The 24,220-nt window shown below is 43.9% G+C and overlaps 2 protein-coding genes across 2 annotated transcripts in view; both read left to right on the forward strand.

Moving 5' to 3' along the window:
- ATG7 (autophagy related 7) overlaps nucleotides 1-24,220 on the forward strand; it is a 333,595-nt gene that overhangs the window by 52,016 nt on the left and 257,359 nt on the right. The window lies entirely within an intron of this gene.
- On the forward strand, nucleotides 11,677-13,289 carry LOC133094840 (serine/threonine/tyrosine-interacting protein-like). The gene is made up of 2 exons (XM_061195589.1): nucleotides 11,677-11,733; nucleotides 12,673-13,289. Exons 1-2 carry the CDS (start codon nucleotides 11,677-11,679, stop codon nucleotides 13,231-13,233), a joined length of 618 nt encoding a protein of 205 aa, XP_061051572.1. The 3' UTR covers nucleotides 13,234-13,289.

A 24,220-nucleotide genomic window follows, 5' to 3' on the forward strand; every position in this document is an offset into this window, starting at 1 on the left:
TACTAACTTCCTTGCTGTTTATTGAACACGTCAAGGATGTGTCCACCCCAGGACCTTTGCACAGGCTGTTTCCTCCTCCTGTGATGCTCTTTACCTCAGATCTCTGCAAGACTCATTCCCTCACTTCCTTTAGGTCTCTGCTTAGAAGTCACCACATTACCCTGACCATCCTAAATAAAATAGCACTCACCCCAAATGTCACTAACCCCCTGTTTTCCTCAGAGCATTTATCAATACCTCACATAGTATTTATTTACTTGTTTTTGTTTTTTTTTTATGATCTGTCTCTCCCCATCAGAATGATAGCTCCTTGTGGATGGGAACTCTGACTTGGTTACTGCTGTTTTCCCAACATCTGGAATATGTCAAGTGCATTTTAAGCCCTTAATAAGTAATGATCAATTGATTGAATGAATGACTGCCTGGCTCTCTTCCTTACTAGCTGTGTGACCTGGAGCTCCTTAGCATCTCTGAGCCTCAGTTTCCAAGTCTATAAAATGAGCAAGGTTATGGGGGTTTGCATTGTAAATGAGACAGTGCATAAGTGCTTAGCATGGAGACCAGCACACTCAAAGTCCTCAGTAAATGATGACTGACCTTAGACTATTCTTACTTAGACCAACAAAGTAAGACAGAATGTGCTAAAGAAAATGAAAGAGATTTGCAGAAGGGCTGTTGTGTTGAGAGGCGGCAGCAGTTCCGCCCAGATGGCTGGAATCAAGAAAGGCTTCTCAGCGGGGATGGCATTTGAGCCGGCCCTCTGGGTTGGACAGGCTCTCAGCAGGTCATACTCAGTTTGCGAAGTGATAGTACAGGAAGAAGGAGCAGTGTGAGCGAAGAGGCAAAAGGGAGAGTGGTCAGGCATGCCTCCTGAACTTCAGGGACTGCAAAACACGGGGAAGGTGGGGGGAAGCAGAATAAGGAGGTGGAAGCATTTTTTTTTGTCCCTGGAAGAAGAGAAACCAGCGAGTGCAACAATAGAACTAAGACAAAGTCTGATTTTCCGTCTCCTTTTTAGGGTAGAGGGCTTTGCAGTCAGTAAAGCAATCCCTGGGCATCATTTTGTTGGCTCCCCACAATTCCTTCTCCAGGGAGGCAGGATTTATTAGGTGTTTGTATTTCTACTCTGGAGGTCACCTGCAAATAACCCTGAATGGAGTATCACATCCCTAAGATACCTATTGGTTATGGTGGAATTTCTGGGCACGGTGGTATCCTTCTGTCTTGTAGACTAGGAAGAAATTCAAAGCACAGGTGTAAGGGGAAACCAAGAAGGAAGGTGTGAGGCAGAAAGACTAAATGGTTAACTTAAGAAAACAGGAGGACTAGCATTTTTCATTCATTCATTCATTCATTCATTCAATGAACACTGAGCACTTACATGCACGAGACAGTATATTCAGGCCAAGGGCCCAGTGGCCAAGACTTCAGACACTTTGTATATGTTTAATTTTCTACCTGATTGAAAAAGAAGTTTCTGTAACTTAAGGGAAGCTGGGGAGGCAGCACAGGTTTCATCTCAAATGTCAACTCCAATTGATTTATTATGGCTACCCAGAGAGGGTTTCTGAGACAACAGTGTGGACTCGGCAGAAAGGAATCTGGTGATTGATTAGTAATGTCTGCCATGGGTCTAAGTGGGAGAATAGTAGGTCAAATACCACTCATTTGCAGGAACGAGATGTGTATACACCTATAATATGCTGACCTGAGGGTTTGCAACAGAAGAAAATAATTTCTTGAGTCTGCACAGTTGTTGAGGGTGATGTGGCTGATAACTCACCATGGAGAGCTGTGGGCATTCAGGACAACAAAGGGGGAGGAATTGGTGCCCCAGGACGGTAACTCAGAAAGGTAGGTCCCCTCAAAGGGGTGGTGTCCCCAGACTTTTACAGTTGTCTCATCCACCTCTCAGTGGACACTGATGCTTAATGCATCTTCCCCAAGCATTAAACTTTGTTCTCATAGAAGCATTCTTTTTGTACTCATATTTCACCTTCCTGTGTCATATGTAATTTGCTAATTGGTATACAGTAAATGCAATCAGAACACACAAATTTGGAAACAGAGCTAACTCTTAGTTTTTGTACAACACAGTGGTTGGGAACAGAAGGTGTAAAACTAGAGGTGTTGGGTCACTGTGTTTACTTGGGGGTGGAGGGTGGCGAATTTTGGTTAATCCAGTGAATCAGTTAAGTGGAGGTTAGTGAAGAGAGCTTCTCCTGTAAACAAATAGTTGTCTTTAAAAAAAAAAGGATTCACTCTTCATACTGTTTTGTAACCATTTTTTCCCCCTTAAGCAAAGAGTAGAGGCATCTTTTTATGTCATCAAATACTCTCTCACAACAGTATTAGAGATGGCTACCTGGGATTCAGTGATAGGGATCTACCATTAAATTGATCCCTTTTTGTTGGACCTTTATGTAGTCTCCAGTTTGGGACTATTACAGGGAACGTTGCCTTTCAGCTCCTCCAGTGGGTCGTGGAGAGCTGTGAACAGTGAGGGTGGTGAGGAGCAGAGACAGACAGGAAAAGGGAATGGAAGACGGGAATGTAGAATGGTGCAGCCTCTGTGGAAAACAGTATGGCAGTTCCTCAAAAAACTAAACATAGAATCACCATATGACCAGCAACTCCACTTCTGGGTATTTGTCTGAAAGGATTGAAAGCAGTGTCTTGAAGACATACTTGTACACCTGTGTTCATAGCAACATTATTCACGATGGCAAAAGGGTGAAAGCAACCCAGTGTCCAGTGACAGATGAATGGATAAACAAAGTGTGGTCTATACATACAGTGGAATATTATTCAGCCTTAAAAAGGAGGGAAATTCTGACACATGAGATAACATGGATGAACCTTGAGGACATTATGTGAAGTGAAATAAGCCAGTCACAAAGGACAAATACTACATAAGATTTTACTTATCTGAGGTTCCTAGAACAGTCAAATTCCTAGAGACAGAAAGTAGAAGGGTGGTTGCCAGAGGCTGGGGAACGGGGGTGGGGAGCTGTCATTTAATGGGGACAGAGTTTCAGTTTGCAAGATGAAAAGAGTTCTGGAGATTGGTTGTGGAACAGTATGAATATACTTAACACTACTGAACTTTACACTTAAAAATGGTTAAGATGGTAAATTCTATGTTATGTATATTTTACCACAATTTAGAAAAAGTTTTTTTAAAGGAAACATGTGAGTAGATGTAGACATTAAGTATCCACAGCTGCTAAGATTATCCAAAAATGAGGCAAGCAGACATGGTGTACCACCTAAAGAAGCACCTGAGTCTGATCCAGTCTCTGGAACCAGCTGCCAGTTTGCAGAGGGACAGAGGAGCCATTAAACTGGACCCTGGGTGTGCATTTGGCAACGTCAGACTGGGAGGTGCTGCAAACTCCCAGGCTCTTCCAGTGAACACGTGAAAGGAAATGAAAAGGATGGATGAGGAACCCATAAATTAAAAGAGACCTAAGAGACAGATCAGATTTTTCAGATGGGCCAGAATGTAGTGTCCAGAGATGCACATTTGGGTAATAAAACAATTTAAACCAAAAAAAGACATAGGAAGTGATTCCTTAAAAGTCAGGATAGTGGTTACCGTGCGGGCTGTGAGTGGGATGGGACATGTGCACTGGGCTTCCAGGGTTGGGGGCAAAGTGCTGTTTCTTTTCTGAGTGGTGTTTGCCTTATGATAATCCACTAATTCATACGCTAGATGTGTGGTTTTCTGTGTTTATGTTTTATTTTACAACAACAACAACCAAAAAAAAAACCCCAAAAAACCCTTTTTAAAAGGAAGGGAGGACAGGGGCTTCCCTGGTGGCGCAGTGGTTAAGAATCTGCCTGCCAATGCAGGGGACACGGGTTCAAGCCCTGGTCCGGGAAGATCCCACATGCCGCGGAGCAACTAAGCCCGTGCACCACAACTACTGAGCCCGCGTGCCACAACACTGAAGCCCACGCCTAGAGCCCGTGCTCCGCAACAAGAGAAGCCACCGCAATGAGAAGCCCGCGCACCGCAACGAAGAGTAGCCCCCGCTCACTGCAACTAGAGAAAGCCCGCGTGCAGCAACGAAGACCCAACGCAGCCAAAAATAAATGTTTTTTAAAAGGAAAAAAAAAAAAAAAAAAGGAGGAGATTTTGGATACAGACAGAGAGAAGAGTCACTGATCTGGATAAAACCCAGGTTCTGCCTCCTGTCAGCTCCGTGACCTGTGGGGAGTTACTTAACCTCACAGTGTCCTCATCTGGAAAAGAAGTTATAATAGTACTTAGCTCCTAGCACTGTGCTGGCCTTTTAATAAGACAATGCATGCAATCCCCTAGCACCATGCCTGGCCCAGAGTAAGTGCTGTGAATGTGAGTTGTTGTGCTCCTGGAAATAAGAAGCCCCAAATGCCATTCTCATCTCCACTCCGACCTGCTGCGTCATCCTGGTAAAGTTGCTTCTCTGCGGTTGGATGCCTCCTTTCCCTGATAATCCCCCGTCGTGTGTAAGATTGTAGGTTGCTTGCTGGGACCCGTGGAGCTCAAGGCTGAGCCTGCCCAAGCTTGCGTTTCCTCCAACAAAGCCTCGGTCATCCCAGGAAGCAGCAGGCGAGGAGAGGTGTGGAATTGTCAACGCTTCCCATGTCACCAGCAGGTGAAAATGCACCCCTAGACACAGGACCGAGACAGTAAATTGCTTTCTGTCGTTCTCTGCAGGGAGAATCATGCTGTTTTTACCCTAGTAGGCTTGGGCTGTCTCCCATAAGCATCGGTTGCCCTCTACTGCCTTTATCAGGCTGGGTGAACATGAAGAACAGCCGAGTGGAGGGCAATGACAACAACCTCGGGGGAGGGTTACCTGCCCATCAGAGCCGCTTTGGACAGAATCCTGCTTCCCCGGTAGCGTGAAAGGGACGGCCAGTCCTTGATTGCTTAACTGAGCTAATAGGGGAAATCAAGTCACACGGAGAGCCTGGAGTCGCCACTCCCTGAGGTATCTGGACAAAGGAATATGTTTGCAAGAAAATTTAATTTTATGTCTAACAGTTCAGTCCATGTACTGGCAGCTACTAGACACCTCCACTCACCCTACCCTGGATTCCCAGGAAGATTCCCTCTAAAGATCCCTTTCAACTGGCAAATCCTTTCATGTTAGGAAACCCCTCCCACCCCCACTCCATCTCGAATGCTGTAAGAAGCTGCCTGGTTTCTTATTTATTTATTTACTTATTTATTAATTATTGTGGTAAAATATACATAGCATAAAATTTACTATTTTCACCATTTTTAAAGTGTCCAGTTCAGTGGCATTAGGTACATTCACATTGCTGTACAACTGTCACCACCATCCATCTCTAGAAATTTTTTCATCTTGCAAAACTGAAACTCTGTACCCATTAAACATTGACTCCCCATTCCCCCACCTCCAGCCCCTGGCAACCACCATTCTACTTTTCTGTCTCTATGAATTTGACTCTTCTACGTATGAATAGAACCATAGTGTTTGTCTTTTTGTGACTGGCTATGTCACTTAGCATAATGTCCTCAAAGTTCATCCATGTCGTAGCAGGTGTCAGAATTCCATTCCTTTTTCAGGCTGAATAATATTCCATTGTATGGATACCCACGTTTTGTTTATCCATTTATCCATTGATGGATACTTGCATCGGTTCCACCCTTTGGCTATTGTGAATAATGCTGCTATGAACATGGGTATATAAGTTTTTCCTTAAAATTGTTCATCAATCCCTTATTCCAGTTATTGGGTAGTTGTTGTGATTCTATGGGGTACGAATAGGTACTCACAGTTTGCTAACACGTCTCTTTAACGCTTACACCCTGGGCTTAGGAACTGGAGAAATAGCAAAGTAGCAGGAGGCAGGGGCCAGGTTGGGGTGAGGGACAAAGGAACCAGAGCATGGGGTACATTCCCATCTGGAATTTCCCTGGATTGGGAAGTTTCTCTTGACAGCCATTTATGAAAACTGTGATTATTTTCCATTTCATGGTGTCCGTGATTGTTTTCATAAGAAGCTAAGTGGTTTACGTGTGATTACAAATCCCAGGTGTCGTGTGGAATTTTAACTAAAATACCAAAATCTAAGGCTCTTTGCCTGTCACTTATCTCTTTGTTCAACTTCCTCCGAGTTCACAGCACTATTTAAATTGCTTATAACCTGTGGAGGTTTTAGTGAGTTCTAGAAAACAAGGAGAGGGAAAAATTGGTGGAGAACAGCAGGATTGAAGCAGATGCACATTTAGGAAAAAGACAGCAGGCTGGCAGAAAGCAACAGTGGTCCAAGTTGCCGACTGCTCAAGTGCGGTGTGGCAGGCCGACTTACATGCGTGTCAAGGCTGAGCAAGTGGTCCCCTATATCCAGGGCGGTTTCTAGGCACTGGGGAGCATCCACCCTCCACCCTGAAACAACCCTCTCTCCTTCTCCCAGTCAAGGTGCCTCGCCTTCCACCCTTCGAGCAGTAATAGTTGTTCAAATGCGTCAGAAAGAATTTTCCCTTTTCGGAGCTACTCTCTTAAAATGCAGATGCTCCATAAAGAGCAAACTGAATTTTCAAGCAATAAGGACTTTCTGGGTTCACCTAGCTTGGTGGTTATCAAACTGTGCTCTGAGGGGCTTCTGGGGAGTTTGGGGCAAAGAGAAAGGGGGAGGCTGTGGCAGATGGGGCTGCAGGTCCACTGCTTCTTCACTCCAACCAGAGCGGTCAGCTTTTATCTGTTTGACAAATTTTTACGAGAACCAGTAGTTGCACTCCCAAGGAAGGGGGTGTGGGGGGAGTTTGACAGCCTCTGATCTAGCGCAAACCCCTTGTTTGACAGAGGAGATGCAGAGAAGTTGAGAGAAGGGTTCAAAGTCTCACAGCAAATTCATTCAACAGATACTCACCGAGCACCTGCTTTGGGCCAAATACACAGTAGACAAAGGTGTGCGCACACATCCCGTGCCATGAAGAGCGGGCTCTTCCGTCCAGGGTGACTCCACAGCAGCCTTCCCCACCCACGGCGTGCGACCCTCACGCCCCACAGCAGTGACACCGTCTCTCCCGGACACGCCAGAGGGAACAGACGTGCCTTCTCTTTAGTGTATTGTCGTTTCCCTCCCCCCGTACTGTTTCGTGTGCTATGTGTACCTACTGTGTGCCAAGCTTTGCCAGCATGGGAGGCTCCAGGCTGATCCAGACACGGCTCTGCTTCCGAGTAACTTCCCGCTTAAAGAGATAAAAGCTCTACTTAAATGACCACATTACGGAGTCAGCACTAAACGTCCTAAGGAGGCACTGATACCTTTGCAGCCTTGGTGTTTGGCTGGGGGAGAGAAGAGACCTATGTAGCCAGGGGAGGTGGCATTGGAGCTGGGCCTGTCTTATCTTCCCAACTTTTAGGTTCAGAATTCGGATGTCAGAGTCAGGCAGCCCAGCAGGGCCATATAATAGTGTGGGCTTGGGCAAGGGATGGCGACAGAGTCTCAGCTGAAAAAATGTGGGTGATAATAATAGTTCCTCCCTCAGGGGGATGCTGTGAGGATTAAATGAGATGATGCATGTCCAACTCAGCCTCAGTAAACGTGGCTCTTATTTCTAGGCTTTAGAGATAAGGTGATGGCGGGAGAGAAGTGCTGCAGACAAAGGCACCACCCAGGCACAGAGCAGAGAGGGGGGAGCGAGCAGTGTTGAACAGGATGCTCCATCCACTTGTGCTGAGAGCAAAGGAAAGGGAGTGCGTGGGAAATGGCTGGGCAAAGTGGATCCAGGCAACAGAGGGGCCCCTCTGATCCCAAACTGAGGACCTGGGCCCCCTGAAGTCATTTATTAGCTCTAATAGTTGTCTTGGAGATTCCTTAGGATTTTCTATGTGCAAGATTGTGTTATCTGCAAATAGAGACAGTTTTACGTCTTCCTTCAAGTTTAAATGCCTTTATTTTGTCTCCATGCCTTGTTTCTGCATTGCTTTTAACTCCTTTTGTTTTTGACTAGGTGAGAACCAGGTGTGGCTATAGAGTCAGGCATCCCTAGCAGGAAGAACAGCATTTGCAAAGGTATAGGGGATGAAAGAGCCAGGCCTATTCAGGGAAAGTGGAGTGTCAAAAGATGAGGCTACCCAGTAAGTTGGGTCCAGATGAAAAAGGTTCTTGTATGATAGGGTCAAAGGTTTTAACATGTAACCAGTCACTGCCTGGCCCTCTGCCTCAGTTTCCAGAGTAGGATCTGTTTCTGAATGTTTGTCTCTTGGGCTTTTGTTGTGCTTATTGCAGGAATGAATAAAGAAGAGAAGGCACGGGGACAGCTAAGTGGATTTATGGTGCCCTTCAACAGGTCAGAGAGATTGGAGAGTGGGTAAGAATAGAGCAGAGCCAATGCAAGCTCAGGTTTTTTGCTGGGGGGAAGGGAGATTTGAGGGCAAGCATCTGACACAGGAAGTGGCACTATGGCATGACAGATGCGAGAAGAGGTTCTTTGGATTTTTTTTTTTAATTTTTTGCCTCTTTGAGAGTCTTCAGTAAAGGCTGAAGTTATTTTCCATCTTTTTTTTTTTTCCTGGATGTTGGACTTTAGTTTCTTCTTAATGTAATACCATGGTTGGACTGGACACAAGGCAGCCCAGTTTTATTTGGGTTACACGTGAATGATACCTAGGGGGCTTACCCTATGTATCCTGTTACATCCTGACAGCAGTGGCAAGTCACTAAAATAGTTTCAAATAGGAGGAAGAAGTGGTTGAACTAGTGGTTTTAGAAAGATTATCTGGCTTTAGTGTGTAGGATGGGCTGAAGGGGCCAAGACCAGGATCGGGATGGCCTGGCCATCCCGATAGGGTGTTATCAAAGTCTGCACCACAGAAGGTAGTACTAATGGTCATTACCTCCACCCTTCAGTAATCTGTGGTGCAAAATCTTAAAGCAGTGAGGGGGCAGCAGCTGGGAAGGAAAGTCCTTTTACCTTGGGGTAATTAAGATCTTAATCATATCCTAAGGCCCTGGATTGTCTTTGTGTAAATACACACCCAGAAAGAAATTTATTTGAGCAGCACAGGACATTGGTCTGCCCCTTGAGACTTGCCTTTGTGTTCTGCAGGGTTTGGAGAAGTCTAGAGGGAAACACATTTTTTTTTTTTTTGGTCTCTTGACTCACACACACCCTCCAGGAACTCTCCCACTCGGAGTGAATAGAGTCTGTGCTTACATTTGCCGAAGGAAACAGCCCGAAGTAAGGTTTGCCGTCAGTCACTAGGGAGGTGATGGCTGTGGACTGGCCAGTTAATCAGGAAGACAGAAAGTTCTTGGATGGACTCGGACCCAGCCCAGCATTCCCTAAAGCACTTTGGAACGAGGGGGAGAAGTGGGCGCCTTAGTCATGTTTGCATCTCCAGCAGCTTGGCCTTGCGTAACACCTGGTACCGCGTTATTGCTTAATTAATAGTTCCTGAATATATTAATGAATTAGCATCACATGAAACCCTGAAAACGGTCGTGTTGAGTCAGGACTCTTATGTGCTAAAGGCAGGATTCCTCCATTTACTCATTCATCATTTACTGAGCCCCTCCTACCACTCCACGTTGGGTTAGGACAATGGTTCGAAATCTTGGCTGCACCGGGAGAGTTTTTGAAAATCCTAAGACCCAGACCACACGCCAGACCAATTAAATCAGAATCGTGTCCAAGGGTGGGACCTAGGCATTAGTATTTTTTTAAAGCTCCCCGTGTGAGTCCAACGTGTAGCCAAGGTTGAAAACCATTGGGCTAAGTGCTGAATTATAAGTGAATATCATATTGCCTCTGCCCTTGTAAGGATCAGTCTAATGAAGGAGACCTGATTTCATTCATTCATTCATTTATTCCTTCAGTAGAAGACAGAGATTTAAATGCCTTGATAGAGATAAGGAAACAATACTGTGGGATCCCGGAGGAAGGAATGCTTAGAGGTGGCTAAATGATATGGGAAAGCTTCAAAGAGGAAGGAACTTTTAAGATGGGTTTTGTACAATAAATAGAAGTTCATCAATAACTCCCTTCCTCCCTCTCTGTGTCCCTCCCTCCCTCCATCCTTCCCTCCCTTTGTTCCCACCTTCCTCCCTTCCTTTCTCTTTTCTTCCTATCTTCTTTATCAACTTTTCCACACACCCCCCCCCCTCCCTTTTCATCCTTCTCACCTACTTTGTTCCAGGCAGGCTCTGAAGTAGGCCCAGAAGGAGACAATAGTAAACAATGATGTGGTCCCAACTCTCAAGGCACATTCTCTCCCAGGAGGAGGGAGTAACATGCACAGAGCCCAAAGGCTGAAAGAACCTGAGTGTTTGGGGATAGTGAACTCATTTTTACTGGAGTTGAGTGGGTCAGACACAAAGGAAATGTCATGCCAGCGGCCTGAAGAGTTTGCACGTTTCCTTAGAGGCATTTAGGAGCAAAACAATTGTATGATGAGATTTAAAACAGTATTTACTGCATTTTAGGTGGTACTTTATGACTCTAAATGGTACTCAGATGTGGCCTTAATTAACACTGACTCACGTGGGTTTGCAGTCCTTCTGATTACATCCAGGAGAGTCTCCATTTGGTGCTGGTAGGTCTTTAACACCTGTCTTACACCTACTCATTTTTTTTTTTTTTTTTTTTTTAACAAAGCAGAGCCTTCCTCGAAATGTCTGGCCAGAATTCAGTCACACTGTTTTTTTGCCACTCTATTTATTCTTATGGAAAGTTTCTATAGATGACAAAAAACAGATGACTAGTTTTTCATAGTAAAATGAATTTAAGCTAAAAAAAAAAAGGTGGATCCATTAGAAGATATACAAAGGAAATGATGGTATAAGAGACACATAGATCCAGTGAAGATTATGATGGGGGTTGGTAAATAACTGAAGGAGAGAGCAAATTCATCAGTTTTTCTTTTTATGGTTCATGCTTTTGGTGTCAGATCTAAGAACTCTTTGCCTTGGCCTGGACCCTGAAGATTTTCTCTAATGTGTTTTTCTAAAAGTTTTATGGTTTTATGTTTTACCTTTATGTCTGTGAACCATTTTGAGTGCATTTTTTTAATGAAGTATGAGATTTCAGTTTTTTCCTATGGATGTCCAATTGCTCCAGCACCATTTGTTGAAAATACCCTTTCCTCAGTTAAATTGATTTTGCATCTTTGTCAAAAATCTCTTGGGCATATTTGTGTGAGTCTTTCTTGGTTTTCTATTCTGTTCCATTATTCTCCACTGATACCACAGTCTTGATTACTGTAGCTATATAATAAGTCTTGAAATCACATAGACTGATTTCTTCCATTTTATTTTTCTTGTTTAAGATTATTTTAGCTATTTCTAGTTCCTTTGCCTTTCCATATAGATTTTAGAATAGTCTTGTCCTTCTCTGTCAGACATCTTGCTGAGATCTGGATAGAAATTGCATTAGGAGACTCGGCGGGGGAGGGAGGTGGCAGCAGCTTGGCGGCCGGGCACGAGCCGCCCAGCCCTCCTCTTCCCGGCTGTCGTCGCCGCCACCGCCGCCGCCGGAGTCGCTGGGACCCGTTAGTCTGCGTGTGTTAGTTGTAAGCCCGCTGCCTCCCCGTCAGTCCTCAGGTCTACCCTCTCTCCTTCCTTTCACCGCTTCTGCCAGCCCGAGTGTCGGGACGGCGGGTAGCTCCCACTCCCACTCCCACCCCACCCACAAGCCCGCGGGCCGGGGCCATGGAGGACGTGAAGCTGGAGTTCCCCTCGCTCCCACAGTGCAAAGAAGACGCCGAGGTTTAGGGTATGTTCCTCCAGAGAGAAAATGCATTTGCTTCTCCCAGGAACCCATGGACACTATTTACCAAGGACCACTTGACATTAAATTTTCACTTGGCCTCACAAAGATAATTGCATTGTAATGCCAAACCTGAGTGAAGACCAGGTAGGTTAGGAAGACCCCACCCCACTACTACCACCACCACCACCTACTCAGAACCAAAGCTAGGAGAGGCAAGAGTACTCATTTTTATGGGGATGAAGTGAGGCCCCTCTCCCTCCACTTTATCTTTCACTGAGGGTGTTGCCCTTTGGGGGTCCCAGCTTTTTGGTCATGATCTGACTTTGAGCAGGTCCTAGGCTTTGTCTCATGTGCCGTGCCATTTAAAATTAAGGCCATCATGAGGATGTGGAACAACTAGAACTCCCATACATTCCTGGTGGGAGTGTAAATTGCTCTTCTAAAACTTTTGACAGTGTCTAGTAAAGCCAAATATAGGCCTACTCTGTGATTTAGTCATTCCATTGCCACTTATATATCCAAGAGCAATGAATGCATATGTCCACCAAAGAGCATAGCAAAGAGTTTTCATTGCACCTTTATTCATAATTGCCAAAACCTGGAAGCTATTTAAATCTCCACCAAAAGGAGAATGAGTAAATTGTGGAATATTTATACAATAGTGTACTGCACAGCAGTGAAAAGGAACAAACTACTGACATACACAACAACATGGATGGATCTCACGGACATTGGGCTGAGTGAGATAAACCAGACATAAAATAGTACTGCTGTATGATTCCATTTACATGAAGTTCCAGAACAGACAAAACTAAAATCTGTAGTGATGGAAGTCAGTGGTCACCTCTGAAAACAGGAGATATTGACTGAGAAGAAGAATGAGGGAACTTTCTGGGATGATGGAAATCTTCATCTGAGTGGTGATCATATGGGAGTGGACCTACCCTATGAGACGAGAGATGCAGGAAATTTTGCCTGGATTATTTTTAGGCCCATATTCTTCTGCCATGAAAAGCAAGCTACCTATACTACAGAAACAGGGAATAACTCATATAATATGTATAAGACAAAATATTGAAGCAAACTTTATTAAACCCAACTTTCAACAATTATTCAGATATTTAGTCTTGGATTTTGCAGATAATCCAGTTGAAAATATAATACGTTTTTTCCCCATGACTAAAGAATTTATTGATGGGAGCTTACAAAGTGGAGGAAAAGTTCTTGTCCGTGGGAATGCAGGGATCTCCAGGAGAGATGCATTTGCTTACATTCAAGAAAGAAGATTTTGTATTAATCTTAATGCTGGATTTGTCCATCAGCTTCAGGAATGTGAAGCCATCTACCTAGCGAAATTAACAATACAGATGATGTCACCACTTCAGACAGAAAGGTCGTTATCTGTTCATTCTGGCACCACAGGCAGTTTGAAGAGAACACATGAAGAAGAAGATGATTTTGGAAACATGCAAGTGGCGACTGCGCAGAATGGCTGATTCAAGAGCAACAGTATAGAGGATGTGAATTTCTATTTGGGAAGGAGAAAATACTACAGACAGTAATAATGTAAAATGGTAAAAACACAAGTAGTTTCTTTTCAATTATATGTTGCTTCCAGACGTGTTTCTCTGCAACTTGTTGAGCAACATTTTAAGATGTCGGACTTCTGCAATAGAAAAAAAAAAAGAAATTGCATTAAATCTGTACATCAATTTGAGGAGAACTGACTTATTTACTATGCTTACTTATTTACTATGAATCTTCTAAGCTGTGGACATGTGTATCTCTCCATTTATTTAGATCTTTTATTTCTTTCATTAGCGTTTTGTAGTTTTCAGCATAAAACTCCTGTACAGGTTCTTCATATGAGAATGTATTGACTTTCCTTTATTCCTTAAGGATATTTTCATTGAGTGTAAGATTCTGGGTTGACAGTTCTTTTCTTTCAGCATCTGAGAAGCATTGTGTCACTTCCTGCCCATCTCCGTATTTTCTGAGGAGAAATCTGCTGTCATTCTTATTATGGTAAGATGTTTTTTCACTGGCAGCTTTCGAGATTTCTTTCTTTGTCTTTAATTTTCAGAGGTTTAATTATCATGTGTTTTGGTGTGGGTGTTTTTTTTTGGGGAGGGTGGGAGGTTATCCTGTTTGAGGTTCATTTACCTTCTTGATTCTGTAGGTTTATGTCTCTTGTCAAATTTAGGAAGTTTTCAGCCATTATGTCTTCAAGTATCTTTTCATCCCCACCCTATTTTTCATCAACTTCCAAGACTATGATTACAGGAATGTTAGCTCTTTTGTTACTGTCCCGCAGGTCCCTGGGACTATGGGTTTTTTGTTATGTTTTGGTTTTTGTTTTTTGGTTTTTTTCAGTCTCTTTTTCTTCCGATGTTCAGATTGGGTAATTTCTATTGTTCTGTCTTCTAGTTCATTGATTCTTTCCTCAGCTTCCTCCATCCTGATGTTGAACCCTTCCATTGAGGGTTTGTTTTTTTTTCAGTTATTAGACTTTTCAGTTAAAAAATTTCCACGTGGTTCTTCTTTTTATCTTCTGTTTCTTTGCTGGGACTTGTTACTTTTTCATTTGTTTCAAACATGTTCCCATTTGGACATTGAGTATTTTTATGTTGATTACTTTAAAATATTTGTCAGATAATCCGAACGTCTCTGTCATCTCGGCATCTGAACGTCTCTGTCATCACTGGCTCATTACTTCCAGGTGGGAATAGAAGTCCAGGTTCCCCACTTGGCTTCTGTGACAGTTGAAGGGGGAGGGGGTCTTCATTACTGATAAGTGGGGTGGGCGGGGAGGAGTTCTGGCTCCCCACCAGGTCCCCAGGGATAACTCCCTGGCTGGGAGGGGTTGATGTGCTTCCACTTGCACTGTGGAGGTGGATGCAGGGCTTGTCTCCACCTGATGGGGATGAAAGTCCCTACTAGGGATTGTAGGGACACCACCCCAGTGGGGGGGGCGGTCACCTTGTCATAGCCTGACAAGGGTAGAAATCTTGGCTCCCCACTCAGCCTTTGCTGGCGAGGATGGGAACAGGGCTCCAGTGTTTTCTGTGGTGTTTGGCTGCAGTAGAGCAGTTATTGTCTAGAAGTTTTCTATTTTCCTGGCCTGCACCTTTCCTGTGTTTCTGTCTAGACACAGCAGGCTTTTATTGTGGCTTTTTTTTTGGTCTGTGCCCTTTGGTGTTTTGAGTTGCCAACTTTTTTAGCTCAAAGTCTCAGATATATTTGGCCAAATGAAAACCCAGGGGACTCATTGCTGTGTCATTCTTTGGGTCCTGGATTCCAAAGAAGTCCAAAGAATAACTAGTGTGCCTTTGCCTGTCCATTTTTCAGAGTCATCGTATGTTTATTTTAAATGTGATGTCCAGGGTTTTCTAATTGTACTTAGCGGAAGAATAGGGGAAAGTACCTGTACCCCGTCTTCCTTGAAGCAGATGTCTTAGTATGTTGTAAAAGCTTCCCAGGATCTTGGTATGTTTTAAAAGCTCTCCAGGCCAAGGTTGAGAACCACTGGTATAGGCTGTAAGGTCCATGAAGACAGGGATTGTGTTTATCCTTCACCTGTCATAACATTTGTACCTGATCCCTTGATACGTAGACTTTTTGGACAGACGGATGGATGGATGGATGGAAGGAAGGGAGAATGGGTGGGTAGATAGATGGATGGATGGATGAGTGAATGAATGAATGGCAGAATGGAACCAGCAGCCAGACTGTTTCACACACACACCTGTGCCCCAGTACATACCTGTCACTGACAAGTCTGGCCCTTGAACCAGTGGGAGGGCTTGACCAGCTGGTGGCGCTGAAGAGCCCTGGTGTGGGGTTGGGGTGGCCCCTGCACAGCCAGGCACCCGGTCACCTGATTGAAGGAGGAAGAGACGTTAAAGAAAGTCCTGATCACCTGGGAGCTCTCGCTTGTAAACACCGCGTCTGCCTCTCCTTTCTCTTCTGCGAGCTCTTTTATTTACTTCAGTATCGTAAATTTTTTTTCTTAAGAAGAGGACAGTCTGGATAACTTTGATCTTTGAAAAGCCTTTCTCACAGCTGAATCTCCAGGGATTTGGAACAGAAAGAAAACATTTTTCATGTCCTGAAATGATACGTGTGCATGTGCTGGGCCTGGTACTGTGTTTGCTGCGTCCTTGACTCATGTCAGCATGGATGTTCATATTTCCAGTTCCATGAAATCATTATTTAAAGCATTTATTCGCTTTCCTCTCTTTCTCACTGTAGTGAAAAGGAGGGTTAGTGAGGGTGGGGAGGGGGGTGTCTGCAGCTCATTCAAATGTCTTAGCAGGTGGGTATCACTTGGGCCTTTAAATGAAACTTGCTCTTCAGTCACCCTTGGAGCTTAGTGCAGGGCAACCAATAAACTGCAGAAGTCTCTGTTTGCACATCTCTAAAATGGGGGCAAGACTGATTCCTTTCTTCTGAGGTTTACCAGCACTGTGAGGATTACCTGAGGAAAACCTCCCAGCCCAGTGCAGGTATGTAGAAAGTCTTTGAAATATTACTTTTCTGTTTCTCCATTGCTTTTCTAGGCCAGAGGATAAGGGATAATGGAGCTGGACTTTTTATACTTCTTTTCTTGGCCATTTAGTGATGATTAACCTTCAGCTTCCCTTTCCTGTACCTAATTTAAAAAATCCCAGCCTGTCACACCAGGGGTGGGGGATGGAAGGGGCAGACAATAATCAAGCAAGTCCAACCTTCCAAAACTCTTAAACCAAATTATACAAGGAGAGAAAACCACAGAGGTACACGGAAGAAAGGGATGATGTAGCTAAACCATTTCCGTGCTTCCACTTCTGATGATGAACTAAGAAGTTATGTGTAGCATTTCACTCTGCTTCCTTTATAAGAAACCATGAGATACATTTTGTCTAAAACTTAGTACCAGCTAAAGTTGTCCTTCTGCTAAGCAACTAGTTTGCTTTCATTTAAATGACACTAGAATCTTGTAATTGATCCCGTTTTCCTCTTTGCTCTGGCTCCTGGGAAACTCAGAGTCAAAACTGTGGCCCAACTATAGTGGTTCTTTAGGACCCACCTTTAGTTTCATCCTTCTTTGTCTAACAAGTCTTTATTTCCTTAAAAAAAAAAAATCCTGTGGTAGGTATTTTGGGGTGCAACACTAGTGCACCAAAGTAGATTTTTAAAACAGACAGACAGATCTGGAAACCCAGGCAGCTTCTTTCCTGGACCACTGAATTTCTTTTTAAACAACTTTATTGAGGTATAATTTACATGCCATGAAGTTCACCCATTCTAAGTGAATCGTACAATTCAATTATTTTTAGCAAATGTACAGAGTTATACAGTCATCATCAGAATCCAATTTTAGAACGTTGTCAGCACTTCCAAAGACTCCTTCCGTTCCCATCCCTAGTCAACCACTAATAAAAAACCCTAGGCAACCACTAATCCACTTTTTATCTCTATGGATTTGCCTATTCTGGACATTTCATATAAATGGAATCCTACAATATGTGACCTTTTGTGTCTGGATTCTTTCATTTAGCATGATGTTTTGGCAGTTCATCTGTATTATAGCATGGATTAGTACTTTGTTCCTTTTTTTGACAAATAATATATGGATATATCATATTTTGATTATCCACTCACCAGTTGATAGACATTTGGGTTGTTTTCACTTTTTGGCTGTTATGAATAGAGCTAGAAATATTCACACACAAATACATGGACATGTATCTTCAGTTCTCTTGGGCATATGTCTAGATATGGAATCGCAGAACCATCTGGTAACCATGTTTAACTGTTAAGGAACTGCCAGACTTTCCACAGTGGCTGTTCCATTTTACATTCCCAGCAATAGTATATGAGGCTTCTAGTTTCTCTGCATCCTCATCAGTATTTATTACTGTCTGTCTTTTAAAATTATAGTCATCCTGGTGGGTGTGCTGTGGTATCTCATCGTGGTTTCGATTTGCATTTCCCTAATGACTAACGATGTTGAACATCTTTTCATGCGCTTGTGAGCCATTCCTATATCTTCTTTGGTGAAATATCTGTTCAAATCCTTTTCCCATTTTTACATTGGGTTATTTGTCTTCTTATTATCGAGTTATAAGAGTTCTTTATATACTCTGGATATGTCAGATATATGATCTATCAAATATATTATATACAAACATTTTCTCCCATTCTGTAGCTTTGCAGTTTCTTAGGGAATTTTTTTAGTTGTGATGAAGTCCAGTTTAGCAATTTTTTTCCTTTATTGGTTGTGCCTTTGGTGTTGTGTCTAAGAAATCTTTGGCTAACTCAAGGTCATAAAGATTTTCTTTTCTTTTCTTCTAAAATTTTTAAGAGGTTTGGCTCTTACATTTAGGACTTTGGTCTGTATTGGGTTAATCTTTGTGTATGGTGTGAGGGAAAGGTCTAAGTTCATCTTTGTGCACGGAGATATCAGCTATTCTAGCACGTGCATTATTGCATTTGTCTGCTGCCTTCTGTCACCTCCTCTCCTTCTGCCTGGAGGTGAGCAACACTGCCCCCCAGCGGCAGCCTCAGCCCTCACTTCCCTGTCACTTCATTTCACGAGACCAACAGACTATCTTGACTGCACAACTCTGATTCCAGTTTTCTGGAAGAAGAATTGGACTGATTGGCCCATTTGGGATCAGAAGACAACCTTTGGTCCAGTCACGTGTGCCTAGGCGTCGAGTTTACATGATGTGACTTTGGCTGCCAGGGCCCATCCCTACGTGGGTGGGGGTTCTCAGAGAGGAGGCTTGGTGTGAGCTGGGCAAATACCCCAAAGGTGTCTCTTCAGGGTCATTATCTTATATTCAGCACCCTGGATCCCCTGTGAACTAGATTCACACTTCCAGTTCAGGCTCACAGGTCAGATCCCCCAAATGTGTTTTTGCTTGACCTGTGTTTATGTGTCCAAGAAAACAAATGAAACAACTGACTAATTGACAACGTTTAAAAACTAAAAGATTTCATGCGAAAATCCAGTTTTTAGGCTTCATTTTAAAATTAGGCAGATCTGGGCCTGCTGCAGTTGGTGGCATCTGAGTGGCAGCTGTCCTCTTTAGACAAAGGATATCCTCTCCTGGTTGCCCCAGTCCCCATCACTCTGTCGTGCTCCACACACAGTCCTCTGTTCTTACTAACTTTTCCTGCCTGACTCTGTAGACATTTGAATATGTACCTCCACCCACCCCTGAAAAATCTTCAGGGCCACTGCCTGCCCACAAGGTCATCTGCCTCTTGTGTCTTACCCAGAAGCAAACTGCGGGCCCAGCATTGCCCTAGATTCCGAGTCAGCCACATTCCCACAGCACTGGGCTCCTAACGGAATTTTGCTATTTGCATTCAGCTCTCTGCACCACTGCCAGTGGCATTGATAAACCTGGGTGTTTTATGGAAATAATATCCGGGACAGACTCGATGAGAATATGCAGTCCTTGGGGCCCCCTCGTGCATGGCATCTCTTTCTTAGAATTAGAGCAAAGAATTTAATGTTCTGGCTTACTTGACCACAATAACCGTCCAATGGAAATGGGGCAGTGGGCAGAGCAGTTTGGAATGGGGAGTGATGGGTGAGGCAGTTTAGACTGTAGAAAGAAAGAGTTCGAGGAGCTGGGAGGGAAAGAAAGAAATCCCAAACTCTCACTTTTTACTAAAGAAAATAAAAGATGTTCTAAGGATGTGGAAGACATTAAAAAAATTTTTTTCCAGTGGAATAAATCTATTTTATTTTGTTTTCTAAAAGGAGTGCAGTTAGTTCTTATTCTCCCTATTATAAAACTAAGATGTCTTCGTTGTTGAAATCTTGGAAAATACCAAAGATGATAAACATCATTTACTACCCCGAGGAAACCACTGTTAACATAACATAGCAGAGACTCACTGTCTCTCTAAGCCTGTTAATAGACTTGACATCATTGTACAAACAATGTCTGTTGTAAATTTAATTTCATCATAAGCATTTTCCCATATCATTACTGGTGCCCCATAAATGTGATTATCGATGACTGTAGCTATCCCATAATATGTGTAGTTCCCAAATGTTAGATTATTTCCTTTTATTTCCTACCATGAATAATGTTGCAGTAAGCATTTTTGTGCATAGATCTTTATTCATGTTTTGGATTAACATGAAAGGAATTTCCAGAGGTTTCCCAGAAAACGTAAGAAAGTTTGCTGGAAGGTATTAATACTCATCAATAGGACAAATCTTATCTCAAATTTTTGTTGGTTTAAAGATCCCTGTGAAAAATATGCCCACACCTTCTGCATTTAGGTCCTACTTCCTGTGTCTTCTGCTGTGCTTTATCCGTGTGTGTCTTTTTTTCAGAGCTCATCCAGTAAACTTCTTTTGAGCATCTATCGTGTGCCAGCACAGGAGAATGGCAGCGAGGAAAAGGTGTGGCCCCTACCATCAAGGAGGGCGTGTCCCCTTTATGGCCCTGGGTGTTGACCTTCAGAAACAGTGGGCACACTCCATGTCCTAGAGGTACCCCCTTGTAGTTGGAGAGAACCAAGTAAAGAAAGAATGATAAGATAGCTGATGTAAAGGGGAGTGTTAGAACTGTTGTGGAACACAGAAAGAGGAGCAGCTAAGAGCTTCAAGGCAAGAGGGTGCTCCAGGCAGGGGAAACAGCACAGGCAAAGGCATAGAGGGTAAAAGTGAATCCTTATACCTAGGCCCCAACCTGCGTCTCCAGACTCCTCATTCTGTGCTCCAGTCACTTTCAGCAATTCCCTCCCAGCTCCTCGAACTCAGCTCTGTACATTTATTCTTTCTTTTACTCATCCTTAAATTCCTCTTTCTTCCTCCCTGCAAACTTCTACTCATCCTTCAAAGCCCAGTCACACATCACCCATTCTGTGATGTCCTTCTTGACATTCCCACTGTACCTTGGGAGAGGTTGTTCCTCCCTCCCCTGTCCTGCCACCTGCTTTGATCTTACCTCAGTTATCACACTTGTCCCAGTTGCATTGTAGAATTTTTAATTTAATTTTTCTGATGCTGTTTGTTTATCTTTTGCCTTTATTCTCATCCTAATTGACAAATTCCTTGAAGTCAGGGGCAGTGTATCAGTTAGGATTCGGTTTGGGTGTGCATGATAGAAAAGCCAAGCTAATCCAGATGTGGTTCTGGCTGGTATGGCAGCTCCATGATCATCAGGGACCTCAACTCCTTCCGAATTACTGCTTCACCTTCCTCATTTTGAGCCTCTTCCTCATGGTCCCAAGATGGCTGCTTAAGCTCTATTCATCCTGTCAACATTCCAGCCAGCTGGAAGAATGAAGAGCCAAAGAAAAGAACACATCCTCCCTTTAGGGTTGCTTTCTGGAAGTTGCAAACTACGTTTCCATTTCCATTTCCATTTCATTGGAACTTAGTCACATGGTCATACCCAGCCACAATGGAGCCTGGGAAATGTAGTCTCTATTCCAGGCAGCCATGTTTTCAGTTAAATAACAGAAGTCTATTTCTAAATAGAAGAGAACTGATATTGGGAAACTATTAGCAGTTTCTGCCATAGTGAAAAACAGGGAGAGGTCAAGGATGATTCTTCTGAGCTCAACGGGGCTGGCTGTGGGGTCGGTGTGTCACTCACCAAGAAATGGAAGAAAACACAACAGCCGCTTTTAAATGAGCACTTCTTATATGGCAGGCTCTGTACTAGGTGTTTATCCCCATTTTAGAGGTAAGGAGTACTGAAGCTTCTTGAAGTGAAATATCTTGCCCAGCTAATTAGGGCAGAAGCAGGATGAGAGCAGAGGTTTGCTGATTTACAAAGCCTGGCTTCTTAACTGCTGCACTATTCTACTACCCAAATGAGCTCCAAGCCTTCTGTGGACCAGCATTGCTGAAATGAGAAGGAAAGTGGAGAGGGTGAGGCCACCGGGAGCCTCATTTCCTGGTAGTATCTCTCCAAATCCTCCAGTTCCTCTTGCCTTCCCTTCCTGGCTGTCAACAGAAATTCCTGCCCATCAACCCCTTTTATCTAAAACCAACAATTGCCACTGAGAGAGCAGGAGTATTTCTAATTTGGAGCCAGAGCCACCTCTTCTTGGATACCTCCCGTGATGGGGCGCTTAGTATCTCTCGAGGCAATTCATTGCACTGTTAGATAACATCTATTTTTAGAAACTCCTTCCTTACTTTGAGCTGAAAGCTGTTTTCTTTGGCATATTCTTCAGTTAGATCAGTGATTCTCAACTACGGATCATTTTGCTTCCCAGTGGATATCTGGAAATGTCTAGAGATATTTTTGGTTGTCATGTCTGGGAATGGGGGGAGGGTGCTACTGGCATCTATTGAGTAGAAGCCAGGGATGCTGCTAAACATCCAACCATGCACAGGACACCCCTTCACAACAAAGAATTATCCAGCTCAAAATGTCAGTAGAACGAAGGTTGAAAAATTCTGAGTTAGACCTAGTTTTGAATCTTGGCTTCACCAACCACTTCTAGCTGTGTGACCTTGAGTAAGTTGCTTCACCCCTCTGAGCCTGAGCTCACCGTTTCCTCCTCTGTACCTTGGGATCATCAGAAGACCTCCCTATGGGCTTCAGATAACCGATATCTGAAAAGCCCAGAGCTTGACTTACCATCTTAGCTGCCACAGGCATCGCTTCCAGGCTGTGGATGGACTGTTGGCTACCTTTGTTTATTTGCTGGCACATGGACCTGATTGGATTAGACTTGTAATCACTCTAGTAAAAATTCCACTGCAGCTAATTTTTTTTTTTTTTTTTGAATAAGCATGGTCTTTTTTTTTCCCCCCCGGCTGCACCGGGTCTTAGTTGCGGCATGCAGGATCTTCGTTGCAGCATGTGGGATCTTTAGTTGCGGCGCTTGCGGTCTCTTAGTTGCGGCATGCGGGATCTAGTTCCCTGACCAGGGCTCGAACCCGGGCCACCTGTATTGGGAGCTCGGAGTCTTAACCACTGGACCACCAGGGAAGTTCCCTGGTTTTGCAATGGAACCACTGCCTTAACTCAAAAATGATGGCTTGCTTGTGTACGTGAGCCTCTTAGAGAGAAAGGATCCATTTCTGCTTGTCACCAAGTTGTCATCACGGGGGGTTAGCAGAGCTCTCCCACCCCACTGTCTCAACTGAGGCTCCCGGCAGCCCCGGGAGGGAGGTGATGCTATTTTCCCTACTTTACAGGTGAGGAAATTGGAGATCTGGCTGTTTTCCCAGGCTCCACACAACCCATCGAGTGGCAGAGCCGGCTGAGAACTCTCTCTTCCAGGACCCGCTCCTTGAGGGACATGGTAGTATAAAGACCCCTTGGTGCCCTGGTTCTTTCTTCTCAAAATGCCCTGTCCCAAGTACCTCCTTAGGTTCAGTTCTCTCTCCCCGGGGCACATCCTCTCTGTAGGCTTGACCTTGACCCCAGAGAGGACACCTCAGAGCCCCATGGGCTCTGGGCAGCCCAAGGGGAGTGTGGCATCCTATGCAGCATGGGGTGAAATGAGAATCTGTGTCCTCAGATACCTTCCACCCTCTGCTGGAGTGCCTGGCATCCCTCTGGCATTTAGAGAAGGAAAACTGTTCACGGATCGTTACAAGGAATGCAGATCCCCAAGGGAGAGGAAAGCGCCTTACATTAGCTGTGTCACTGAGTGGAGCCTTTTCAGTGTCTGGGTGAGAGAAGAGAGATCAGAATGGCAGTCACACAGGTCCTGCACTCAGGACGGCCCCACGCTTGGTTCAATGTTCTGCTGCCTCCGTCTTGAAATGATTAATAATTTTTTAGTTTGTCATTTTGCACTGGGCCCCGCAAATTATGCAGCGGGTCCTGAGTGGGACATGCAGGAGATGCAGATGTGGCCGCCCCTGCTGCCCTCTTGGCCTCCCTCCCAGTGGGACCCGCCAGGCCCCCAGCAGCAGTTCCACATGCTGCTCTAGCAACGTGGGTGCTGCACTTGTCTTTCCAGGAATCTTTCTTCTGAATTGTGTGGTTTCAGAGAACAAAAGTGGGTTTTCTTGCTCCTAAAACAGATCACTGAGCTGAAAAGGAACCTTTCACCAGTAAATATCTGTTGAATGAATAAGTTCTGAGCTGAGATATTTCAGAGCACTCTGCCTCTCGCTCACTCACTTATTCACTTAACAAATATTTCTTGATCTTTTTTCTGCTTTTAGCTTTATGCAAAATAACATGCCGAAGCTATGAAGGAGAAAATGTGATAAAGAATGGGAGCTTATAGTGATAGTTAAGTGAGGAAGATAAACTTATGCTGTATTAATTTTCTCCAACATTTTACCTTTTTTTAAATTGAAGTATAGTTGATTTATAATGTTGTGTTAGTTTCTAGTTTATGGCAAAGTGATCCAGTTATACATGTAAATACATATTCTTTTTCATATTCTTTTCCATTATCGTTTATTACAGGATAGTGAATATCATTCCCTGTGCTCTACAGTAGGACCTTGTTGTTTATCTATTATATATTCTCCCACATTTTATTATG

Source organism: Eubalaena glacialis, chromosome 7 (assembly GCF_028564815.1).
Source record: "Eubalaena glacialis isolate mEubGla1 chromosome 7, mEubGla1.1.hap2.+ XY, whole genome shotgun sequence".
NCBI lineage: Eukaryota > Metazoa > Chordata > Mammalia > Artiodactyla > Balaenidae > Eubalaena > Eubalaena glacialis.

Excerpts from the sequence above, each read along its gene's own strand:
- LOC133094840 (XM_061195589.1), top strand. The coding sequence starts at position 11,677 with ATGGAGGACGTGAAGCTGGAGTTCCCCTCGCTCCCACAGTGCAAAGAA. Across the intron at positions 11,734-12,672 it reads AGTGCAAAGAAGACGCCGAG|TGGACCTACCCTATGAGACG; the intron begins GTTTAGGGTATG and ends ATCATATGGGAG.